We start from the raw sequence: 12075 nt of genomic DNA, 5'->3' as shown, positions 1-12075 counted from the left end.
TTGGTGTGATTGTTGATATCGCCTTTTTTCCCTCTTAAAAGTATCTTAGTCTTGGACAACAAATTATACGGTCCTGTTTATTAGTCAACTTTTGACCACGGTGACAACCGCCTTTGAGACCTTAGTGACTTAAATAAAACGTCAGCTATTTATGTTTTGCTCATGGACCTGTGGATCGGTTTCTGCCCTGCCCCAGTCCGTGTGTCAGGTTTAAGTTTGCTCCTCATTCTGGACTTTGGGCCTATGCCACAAGTCTCCCTTTATGGCACCCAGGCTGAAATATCAGCCCTATTTAAGACCTCTTCTTCTCACAGCAGAAGGTGGGAGCCCAAGAGTCCTCTGGCCGAAGGTGGATGAGCCACATCTACTCATATTTCATTGACCGGAGCAAGTCACGTGGCCAAGACCAACATCAGGGGGTTTAGATTTAGATTTATGCTCCTTCCTTGGAGGGGGCATTATGGTGTGGAAGATTGACTATTTGGTAAATAGTAATATGTAATAATCACGTCACACTCCTAAACCTTGCTGCCTTCTGGTGTATGCCTCCTCCAGCCTATGCTATTCTCCTAGTGGTGTCTGTGTCAGGACAGTGCTGAAGTGATTAACAGGATGTAGGGAGGGGCTTTTGCCTCTGTTTGGATTACAGAACGTGTTAAGGGGTTTCGCTGTGTTGTGGCGCTCTCTTTGGAGGAGGTGGGGGCCAACGTTTGCTGTGGCAGCCTGGTTACCTGGGAGGGGCCTCCTGCTTCCCTGTACCCCCAGTACTACCACCTGTCATGGAAGTTGTCACCAACAAATTTTCCATCCTGCTCTGTGAGCTCTCAGAGCCACGTGGAGCCTGTGGCCAAACCGTGCTCTCCTCCACCTCAAGTTGGGGCTCCATGAGGTGTGATTTCTGGTGCCCTGTACTTTGCCCCCACTGACTCTGTTCCTTGTCCCCCCATCCCTGCCCTTTTTGCTCTGCACCTGAGATTGTTAATTTTTATTTTTCCCTCTGTGTCCCTTCATTTGCCTGTGTTAAGTGTTCAGCCCTGATTGGCTTTTCCTTTAGAACCATCCCAGAAATTCCTCAGCATCACTCGTTCACTGATGGATAGAAGGTACCTGTCCTTGTTTTCCATGGTCATATAGCTTGCATATCCCATTTCAGTGATATTTAAGGAGAGAAATGGGATAAGCAAAGATTTTGAGCTCAGTTACCCATGTTGAAGCTGGAACCACCCCCCCCATGTTTCCAAACAGAAACATAATATTGTTTCGCCACAAGGGCAAAGATTGATTGGGAGGCATAGAGGAGATGCGTTAGATCCATCACCAGCCCTGGCAGCTGGCTTTCTGTCAAGAGCAATTTTTCATGAAGAAATGGTTTTATCATTTCATAAGAATGATCAAGTACCTTCAGAGTCATGTTGAAAAGCACACGGACAGTAGGTGGTCAGCCTGACTCTGTAGGTAAGTGACTTGCAGGAGGGGTTCATGTGCATGCCTCAGCAGAGCTGCAAACTGCCTCAGTCCTCATGGACTGTTAGTGTGCTGTGGATCGTTGAAATTGTGACTATTAAGTAACTGAGTCCTAATTTTCTCCTTCACTAGAATATGAGTCTGTGAAGGTAGGAGTGTGTCTATCACGTTCTCCATTGTGTCTCCAAAGCCTGGCACAGTCCCTGGCATGTAATGGACAGCCAGAAAACTTTGGCTGAAACGATACAAGTATTAATGATGGACAGTAAAGACAGAACCTGGGGAGAATCCTTGGGGCTCCAGGATGTAATGGAGCCCAGCAAGGACAGGTAGGGGTGTCCTTTAAAGGGAGGAGTTTATAGCACTACAGTGCCAGGAATGAGTTCAGGTCGATGCCTCAGCTTCCCTGGCTCTACTGTAGGGTGGTGGAAGCCTCAAGAGGGTTGAGCTTTGTTCTGAGAATTGGGTGCACAGCCACTGGACACTGCACTGCCATGGACCCTAGCTGAGGCCATGGGGCTGCGGTCCACGTAGCAGATGTTGTTGCCCCCACCAAAACCCCACTCCGTTAACACTTGAGCACATGCCTGCTGACCTCCAAGGCCAGCCCTGCATTTATTTGAAATGTGGGAATTTTCTGGCCACAGAAACTTACTTTGCCACCCATGCTGCAGGTTAGAAATGCCCCTTGAGAGCTGCCCTCAAATCAATGACGAAAAGGGTTGATGTTATAAATAACCCAGTCCCCTGGTCTCTGGGGTGTGGAACCTCCCTAGCAGCTTAACCTCCGGTCTCCTACTGTGGTAACTGGCTTGATAAGGCCCCCCTTACTGGCTGCTTTCTTACTCCCCTGGATTACTTCCCTACTCTCCTACCTGGATCACTTCCCTACTTCCCTACATGTGTTTTCTTCACATTCTAAATAAACCTCTTGCCCTTGAATACTTGTCTCAGTTCTGCTACTGGGGAAACCCAAACTATGACCATCGTCCCCGCATCCTGGGCACCTGACCACCAGGTGGTGGGTATTCTTGAGGCTTGGGAGGACTTGAGCATCATTTTGCTTAGACCCTTAAAAGTTCCTATCAAAAAGAGGGCGGGGAAAGCACTCTAATTTCTCTTGTTTTAAAAAGATGTTACTTAAACAATCCCCAAATTTATATTATACTGCTCTCTGAGATGACAGAGGAAGTTTTAAGGACAATTGAAGCTGTCCTGCTCCCAGAATATCAATGATTTGTATTGCCGAGGGACAGGGTCTCAGTTGACTTGCAGGGCATTCCTGGTCCCCTGAATACATGCTGTCTCTTGCTATTGCAGGCTGTTTGTTTCTCAACATGCCTGCGTGTTACATCCTCTGCGCCTGTATCTGAGTCCTCATTGTCCGTGCCTCAGAGTCGGGTGACCCAGCAGCATGCCCAACCCGGCCTTCTGCCATCCCTCCTGACAGATGCATGGATGAGAGGGTCTTTCTGCCCGCACCGTGCAGTGGGTGGGCACGGGAGGAGCAATCCCACTGACCTTTGATCTTTGCTTCTTTGCAGATATCTCAGTGAGCCTGCTGACCCTTGTGGTCACTGCCTGTGGCCTCGCCCTCTTTGGCGTGTCTCTCTTCGTGTCTTGGAAACTCTGCTGGGTTCCGTGGCGAGAACGAGGCCTGTTCTCTGGTAGCAAAGACAACAATCAGGAGCCTCTTAACTACATGGACACAGAGACCAACGAGCAGGAGACCAGTGAGGGCTTCCTAGACCCTCCCACCCCTTGTCCAGACTCCTCCATGAAGATAAGCCACACCTCCCCTGACATTCCCCTCTCGACCCAGACAGGGGACCAGGAGAACTGTGCCCGTGGCGTCCGTGTACAGCGCCAAGTCACAGAGCCAACCTCATCAGCTCGGTCAGTAATGCCCCCTTCCTTTCTGGATGCGAGGCGAGCACCGCCCTGTTCCCTTCTCTTGGCAGTAGTAGCATTGACTAGCCGAGGAGCCTGTAACCTTCCACACGTCCATTAGGCATCAGAGACATGAATATGGGAAAGCTTGATGCTTCCTGTATTCCTGTTAGGTTCCTGAGCACTGCTTAGTCTATACTTACTTCGTAATAACAATAGTTAACATTGCTAAGACTTACTGTGTCAAGGACTATCTAAGAACTTCATGTGTATTATTTTATTAGCTCACAACTTTGTGTGAGATGGATCTCATTATCATTTTCATCTCACAGGAGAAGAAACTTAAGTCGAGGAGATTAAGAAACAAAGTCATTTATTGGTAAGCACCCAGGTCAGGGTTTGAACCCCGGTTCAAACAACACCAGAGCCCAAGTTTTTACCCACTCTTCCGTGCTGCTCTCATAGTGCTATGGAGTTGATTCTCCGTGCCTCTGACCTAGCCTAGCTGTCACACACAGGCTCTCTGTAGAGTCCACACAGTGGCTGGAGGTCTTTGTCCATCTCCAGGCTTTGCAAGGTCTCCAGAGTACCCAGGCCCAGTGTCACTCTCTTTCCATGGGCTGGATGCTCTGTGCTCTTGCGTAGTAGAGTAATAATATAGTGCAGTGATTAAAAAGCAAGGGCTGGACTTCCCTGGTGGCGCAGTGGTTGAGAGTCCACCTGCCGATGCAGGGGACACAGGTTCGTGCCCCGGTCCGGGAGGATCCCACGTGCGGCTGGGCCCGTGAGCTGTGGCCGCTGAGCCTGCGCCGTCCGGAGCCTGTGCTCCGCAACGGGAGAGGCCACTGCAGTGAGAGGCCCGCGTACCACAACAAAAAAGAAAAAGAAAAAAGAAAAAAAAAAAAAAAGGAAAGCAAGGTCTCTGGGGTCCAGTGAACTAGCTTTACCTACAAGTGTGATATTGGACACGTTATTTAGCCTTCGTCTGTTTCTGTTTTACCTTGTGAGAGGGGAATGGTGATAGGTGGTTTTGAGAATGAGATGATAACATGTGCATCACATGTGCTTTGCACAGGCCTGCGTCTAGCACCTTCTCCACACCCTGAGCTGCCATTTTGCTTTCAGTGCTGCTATCATCATCATCATCATCAGACCTGCCTCTCCCAAGACTCAGATGCATACAGGTGGCTTTGAGGCTAAGCAGCCAATTCTGAATCACTGTATATAAAAATTCACTCTCATTAAGAGACTTCAGGAAAAGAAACCCAGAAAGCAGCTTTCTTTAAAATGAAAATATTTGCTTGAGTGATAGCTGGAGGAATAGTATGTGCTGTTATTTGGAAAGTACAAGCACAGTCTGGGGTTATTGTTTTTTTAAATCTTTTTTATTTGTTCTCTAGAAACAGAAATAAGATTTTACCCTTTTTTATGTTAATCAAGTTTATCCTAGAGGCTCTGCTCATGCACATTAAGTAGGATGGAATATGACAGTTTATAATTTAATTTTTTCAGAAAGCTATTTTAGCATCATTTCCAATTCTGAATTAGAGAGCTTTACCTAAAATATTCCTGTGTGAGGAAATGGATGGTTGTTTGCCATTTGATTTAGAAGAAATCCTCAGATTTTATCATTAGGATTTCTCTTCAGATTTAAGACTTAAATATAACTGGAGCTCTGTCTGATGCTGCCGTGGAGTTTGTGCAGTGGTGCAGACTCATGATAAAATCCTTTCAGTGCTTCAGTACGTAGGGCCTTCAGATGGGGTCTCCGTTGAAATTGTCTCCTATCTGGTTTGACTCTGCATGTTAATTTTTCTGATCTGGGTTCCATCAAAACAGAGTGATAGTGCTGTGTTTTTATTAGATTATAGGTCTGAGGACTCTGCCATAATTCTAATGAATTGATAGCAGTCATATCACTATAATTATTACAGTGTTTATCCTAGAAAAATGTATAAGTAACCTGCATATCAAAAAATAGATTTCATTTAAAACTAAAAACTGTAGATTTCTTCACCACTGATTTGTAGAAATTGGGTAGAAGGAAAAAGAGAACTAAAAAGAGAGAGGGAAGGAATTATCCCTGTAAAATGCATTTGACATTTAGACTTATTCTAGTTTTGGAGTCATGCAATTAAATTTTCTCTTCTGATAGCCAAAACCAAGTTTGGTAATACTTGACTACCATAAGAAAACTAAACTCTTTCCAGCTGCATTTGACCTAATACTGATAATTTGCATCATTTCGCATTTCAAACATTCTTATCTAAATTACTGCTGACCTAGTTTTATGGCTTATGTCTAGAAATACATATCTTTGACTCATGGTCTTTCCATAATAAGAAGGGTGTGGTCTTCTAATTCTTTAGGGTTGTGTTATAAACACACATGCACACACAAAGCCTTTTTACTGACAAAGCAGGCAAAATGAATGAAATTTCCTTGATGCTCCAGAACATTTTTAACATTCTTTTTTAAGTAGCATTTTTCATACCATATTTGGGGAGAGGGAGGGTACTCTTTGCTGAGATGGCTCTACACAGTCTGCTCTGCTAGTTATTATTTCTATTCCCTTCTTTCTCATGATGATCTTTACTTTCTCACTGCTGTCACTTTCTTTCTTACTGCTTCCCTCCTGCACCTGTTATCACTTGTCCCAAAGTTCCCTGGGTACCTGCTCAGCACAGAGCATACAAAGCTTAGACTCCCAGTTAAGGCCTCCCCACTGCCATGGCGATTGGCACAGCTTCAGCCTCGGCATTTGCATCGGAAGTCCCACTGTCATCTGGCCTCTTCAGCTTGGATATGTGTGGCTCCCACCACCTCCGTTTGGAATGTCCTAAAGATGAGCTTTGCTCCATCTTCTAAGAATGTTTCTGGTCAGGATGACTTTCTTTTGTTCTTCCAAGATCAAGCATGTTTGCATTCTGTTTCTGGTTAACTCAGTTACTATTAGAACCCTCCAAAATTCCTGTTAATTCCTTTCAATTTGGATGAAATCCCTTTTGTAAAATGACCTAATATCCTGGGAATGTGGATCTTTTTTTTTTATAGAACTTTTCAATACCAGAACATTTTAGAGGACTCCAAATATATGAAAATTCCTGGATCCTCAAATAGAAGGAACCTTGAAAGGCCATCTAATCCATTTCCTGATTCATGTCCCAAAATGAAAGTTCAATCTGGTTGATTTTTTTTAAGTCTTCTCAAATTTCCTTTAAAATACTTTAACTTTATAAAAATTTCACTTTCCACACCACAAACTCCTTATCAGGTCTGTTACAGCCTGTGTAATACTGCCACAGTCTGCTTCTGTCAGCTGTCGGCCTCACCTCCCAGTCAGACCACCGTGTGGCACAAACCCAGAGGACCTTGTTAACATGGACTCAGTTAAGAGGCCTTATCCAAAAAAGCTCATCACATTCCATCTACACTAGCTTCTCTCTTGGTTCCTTCAGTATCCCTGACTTTTCCTGCCTTGGTACCTTCACACATGCTATTCCCTCATCCTGGAATGCTTTTCCTTTTCCTTTGCCATGCCAGGCTCCTAAGCAGTCTTAACGTCCCCGCTAAAGTGTCACCTCCTCAGAAAGGTCTCCCTCACCACCCTATCTGAAGTAGGTGTTCTTTCCTCCACTCCCTCCCACTCTTTATTTTCCCACAAGTTGCCTTACTTTCACTTCTTCACAGGATTAAAATCTATTTCTAACTCTACGATTGTTTGTTTATTGCCTATATTCCCCTCTAGACTGAGTTCTGTGAGTTCAAAGACCATATCTGCTCTGCTTCTCGCTATATATCTAACCCCTAGTGCAGCCTCTGGCACATAGTGGAATTTTTCATGAATGACTGACAGAGTACATTCATCAGTAGCAGGCCACTTTTCGCATGTTCTGCTGACCAAAATGGCAAAGCGCAAAAGTATAAACTGAGTAGAGCGTATAATGGTATGAAGCCAACGGAAGGTCACTTGTCCCAGGTCTCACGTTCATCAGAGCCTTACATTTAGACTTTTGAGCTTGTCTCTGAATTAAGCAATCCTTAGAGTCACAGAAATACTCTGACAGAATTGAAAGAAGACAGTTTGAGTCTTCTAAATTTGAGTCCCATTACTGGCTGCAACTCCAGTAAGTGGCCCACTAGGATTAAGTGCTGCAATTACTCTAGGAGTAGCACAGTTTTATTAAGCTATATATTTTTATGTGTTAAGAGCATTGGTTAGATGTAAACATTTAAAACATAATTTTTTGAATTACTCTTTTAGTTATTTCTTCAGATTTTAATAAACTGACAGCTTCAAAAATAGAAGTTGCCTAGACCTCTCTCAACTTCCATGAGACCCCGAAACCAGGTGTAAATATGTATTTTCTCTACTGAGATTTAATTATCAGAAACTGTTATGTCTATGGCATTTATATGTTTACTCTAGACACACGTAGTAAACATTTGCTATGTGCAAAGTTCTATGTTATGTGCTAGTAGTAAAGAGGGAGAAAGGATATAGCCCTGGCCTTGAAAGGGGAAATACACAAAAGAGCACCAATTACACATATTAAATCGCTCAGATTGTTCTTTAGAAGATTAATCTGGCAAGAGTGTATAAGATGCGTGGGATGGGGTGAAGACTGGATATAGGGGTCCAGTTCAGACCTGTGATGATGAGGACCTGAACTCAATTGGAAGCAGTGGGAATGGAAAGAGGCATGAGATGTGAGCTACTTTAGAGAAAGTGTTGGTGGACATAGGCTCATTTTAGTAACGGGATAAAATATTTGACGATGACACCAAGGTTTCATGCCTTTTTAACTTGGGGAGGGTGGGAGCAGGACATGCTTCAGTGTATCCAGCTGCACTTAACCCCACACCTCCACCGTCCAAGGCTTGATGCCTGCATCTCCATTATCTCACTCACTCTAAAGGCCTCTGAATCCCAGAACAAGAAAGCTTCAGATTCCCATTTCCTCCTGCTCTTGGAGTCAGATAACTGTGTCTGTCCATCTGCTATCCACCCTTCTTCTGTCTGCTTGTGATTCAGAACACCCCAGCCCTCTCCTCTCCATCACAAGGGAAGATTCCAAGAAGGTCTGTTTCCAAATTTCCCTGTCGTGACTTGAACTTTGTAAAGAAACCCATGATGGTTCTGAAGTCACAATTTCCTTCTCTCTTTCCTGTCTTTGGACCCCCCCACAAAGCCTTGTAAACAATGGTGCCCCAAACCAGGGAAGGGATAAGGCCAAGTTTCCCCTCTGAGATGTGGTCCCTGAGATGAGGGAGGGTAGAAGAGTGTACACTTGTCCATGGTTGCAGGGGAAATCCACCGATGGGAGGGATGCTGGAGATTCTGAGCTCTGGTTCTTAATAGAGCCTGGAATGGAAGATATGGGCATGTATGAGGTGAAAGCTGCTGGGACAGAAGAGCTGAAGGTCCCATCCTGCTGGAGAGCTGGGAGCCAAGAGGAAAACTTAATTTCCCTATTGAGGTCTAGAGCATCAGCTGGGAGGCTGAGAAGTATGAGGCCAGGTTAAGTAGGTAGGCTTGGCTCAAGTACTATCTCATCCGTGACAATTTCCCTAGCCAGAGGCCTTCCTCTCTCCCTCTCCCTAACCTCTGGTCAGTTCTTATCCCCCTCTGCCCTGATTTATAGTCAGTGTATGTCTATCTCTTTACTCCTGGCAAGGCACTTCCTTGAAGGCAGTGAGGAGGCTTTGCCTCTCTGTCTATTCAACCCTACCTAACCCCTTGCTTCGCACATTCAAATTTGTTGAGTTGCAGTAATGTCCTCTTTCTTAAGATCCAGTGGAGGTAGTTGGCTTCAAGACACCTAGTTGGTCTTGAAGGTGTACTTTTAGTATTTAAATTGCACCACTGACTAACTAGATAGCACCCAGAGTGGCCCATCATAGGTGGGAACTGACTCCAGACTCAAGTAGGGCCCTTGTTTGAATCCAGCCTAGAGAGAAAAATCAATGGCAGAGGAAGCTGGAGCCGGTACCAGCCATTTATGGCCTCTGCATATGGCTGGATACTTGCTGCTCCCCGCCAGACCTTTCTGCCCAGAGATCCCAATAGAGCAGGATTAAAGCTCTATTCTAGCACTACAGAGGTTCAACATCTAGGCAGGGGACAGACCTGGCTATACTAGTGCAGAGAACCAGTTGTAGGTGCCTAACATCATTCCCGACTTTCTTCCTCCTGCTGAAAAATCCAAAGATCCAGAGAAAACTTAAGATGGTGGGTTTCTCTGTAAGAAATTTAAATCCCACAAGAGAAGCATTCGCACCACACAGTTTTTGCACATGTGGGAATGTGTGTGTCTGGGTGTGGGCTGTGCTGGCTGTGACAGCTTCAAGTGACAGCCCTGTGCTTGTACTCTTGTTGTACCACGTGGGTGATTAGTAGTCAGGAGGGTATTTTAGGATGAAGAGGAATGTTTGGCATCACAGCATCTGTATGACAAGGGAGAATAATTTCAAACACGTTTCGGGGCCTATTAATCCCCTTTTTATGTCTTTATTTCATAAAGTAGTCTTAAGAAAGGAAAAGAAGACAAACTCTGATCTTTACTCTGCCTCTTCAACTATTGACCAGCCCCTCAGAGACAGCTTGACTGTTCCCTCTCACCTTCTGGTGAAGAGAGGCTATTTTAATTAAGGTTATTGAGAGGCTGCACAAAATACAATATAATGGCTCTGAACTCTGAGCTAAAAACAAACAAAAATAACCTTAAAAACAACTTTGTATGTAATGACTACTTCTCTCAGTTTGTGCGGACCCACACAAGGTAAGGCAAAGAGAATTTCGGGGAAACTTTTAACCCAAACCAATAAGTTTATAGGGTGAAAAGTTGATTCTGATAGCAGATATTTAATTTGCAAATATCAGTTTCCAAACTTCTCTAACTGAATCCCTATATACATTTATAGTAGCTTACCTTTAATTTTTATACCCTGAGTGTTTGTTACAGAAATAAAACCCTTCCTCCTCATCACTAATCATCCATGTGGTTCAGCAGTAGTACAGCCACGGAGCTGGCACTTGCACCTGTCAGAGTCAACAGAGTCCCCTACAAGCAGACACATCCTGTGACATACATTTCCAGAAGAGCAAAAACTGTGTTGTCATAATGAAATGATTTGATTTGACCCAGTGAGAATATGCAGCCTTAGTAGGCTAAAAGCCAGTGACAGGAAGTTCTGTGTAATTTAGAGAAAGATCCATTTTTTTTCAGATAACACATAGCTAACTATTTCAGTTTCAGGATGATACTATATATCAAGGTGAATAATTTTATTTTTTAAACCAGTTTGTTCAAATCTTTACCTCCCACCAGCTGAATAAGCTTCTTTAATGGCATATTAGACAGTTTAGAAAGTGCATTAAACCTTTAAAGCTCCGAGGTCACATGTTAGTAAGTTCATTTCCTGATGCCAGGCCTCAGTTTTGAGCTTCAAGCCTTGGGGAGCAGCTTACTTTCATTGATGAGCATTTTGTTTAATTGTTTGTTTTTTGTGGTACGCGGGCCTCTCACTGTTGTGGCCTCTCCCGTTGCGGAGCACAGGCTCCGGACGCGCAGGCTCAGCGGCCATGGCTCATGGGCCCAGCCGCTCCGCGGCATGTGGGATCTTCCCGGACCGGGGCACAAACCTGTGTCCCCCGCATCGGCAGGCGGACTCTCAACCACTGCGCCACCAGGGAAGCCCGAGCATTTTGATTATAGGCCCAAAAAAAAAAGCGCCCACAGATCTAAGCTTTTAACAGTGTGTTAATCAGTCTACCTACATCCCAGGCACAAGTTTCTGAAAGACCTGGAGCTAATGAGGTTATAACTTTGTTCTCTCTTGCTCTCCACTCAAGGCATAATTCAATCCGAAGACAACTCAACCTGTCAAACCCAGACTTCAATATCCAACAGCTTCAAAAACAGGAACAGTTGACTGGAATTGGCCGAATTAAACCGGAGTTATATAAGCAGAGGTCATTGGATAATGAGGATGGGAAAAGGAGTAACAGCAAAGCCTGTGGGAAGCTGAACTTCATTTTAAAATATGACTGTGACTTAGAGCAACTCATAGTGAAGATTCACAAAGCTGTCAATTTGCCCGCCAAGGACTTTTCTGGGACTTCAGATCCTTATGTCAAGATCTATTTGCTTCCTGATCGGAAAACAAAACACCAGACTAAAGTTCACAGAAAGACCCTGAACCCTGTGTTTGATGAAGTGTTTTTGTTTCCGGTTCCCTACAATGACCTTGTAGCCCGGAAGCTTCACTTCTCTGTCTATGACTTTGACAGGTTCTCTCGCCATGACTTAATCGGCCAAGTGGTGGTGGATCACTTCTTAGACTTGGCTGATTTCCCTAGGGAGTGCATCCTTTGGAAGGATATCGAATACGTCACCAATGTGAGTCTAACATTTCTTCATTTTGGTTGGGGGAAGGGCGCTTCTCGGTCAGCATGCAAACAGATTACGTATACCTTATTTTATTTGGGTGGGGCAGAGTATAAAATTTATCTCAATGTACTTAGAGCTGTTGCTTCAAACCTCCTTGTACCTTTCCAGAAACAAGTCTTTCACAATATTCATTTTGCAGTTTCTGAGAATTACTCATGATAGCAATATTAATAACATTCTCCCTTTTCTACTGTCTAATTCTAAGCAATTCCCTAATAGGCACTAGATACTATCCGTCCTCCTTACCTCATTTTCTTTAGAGCTTTCT

General features: G+C 44.4%; 1 protein-coding gene across 3 annotated transcripts in view; it reads left to right on the top strand.

The window, feature by feature from the left end:
- Positions 1–12075, top strand: part of SYT9 (synaptotagmin 9) — a 193358-nt gene that overhangs the window by 57282 nt on the left and 124001 nt on the right. For all 3 annotated transcript variants that reach the window (XM_067039474.1, XM_067039473.1, XM_059068975.2), the window contains exons 2-3: positions 3009–3360; positions 11210–11756. In XM_067039474.1, the coding sequence (XP_066895575.1) occupies positions 3009–3360; positions 11210–11756 (899 nt within the window). The remainder of the gene's footprint in view (positions 1–3008; positions 3361–11209; positions 11757–12075) is intronic.

Source organism: Kogia breviceps, chromosome 7, assembly GCF_026419965.1.
Source record: "Kogia breviceps isolate mKogBre1 chromosome 7, mKogBre1 haplotype 1, whole genome shotgun sequence".
NCBI classification, from domain to species: domain Eukaryota; kingdom Metazoa; phylum Chordata; class Mammalia; order Artiodactyla; family Physeteridae; genus Kogia; species Kogia breviceps.
This window is presented reverse-complemented; position numbering and strand designations above follow the sequence as displayed.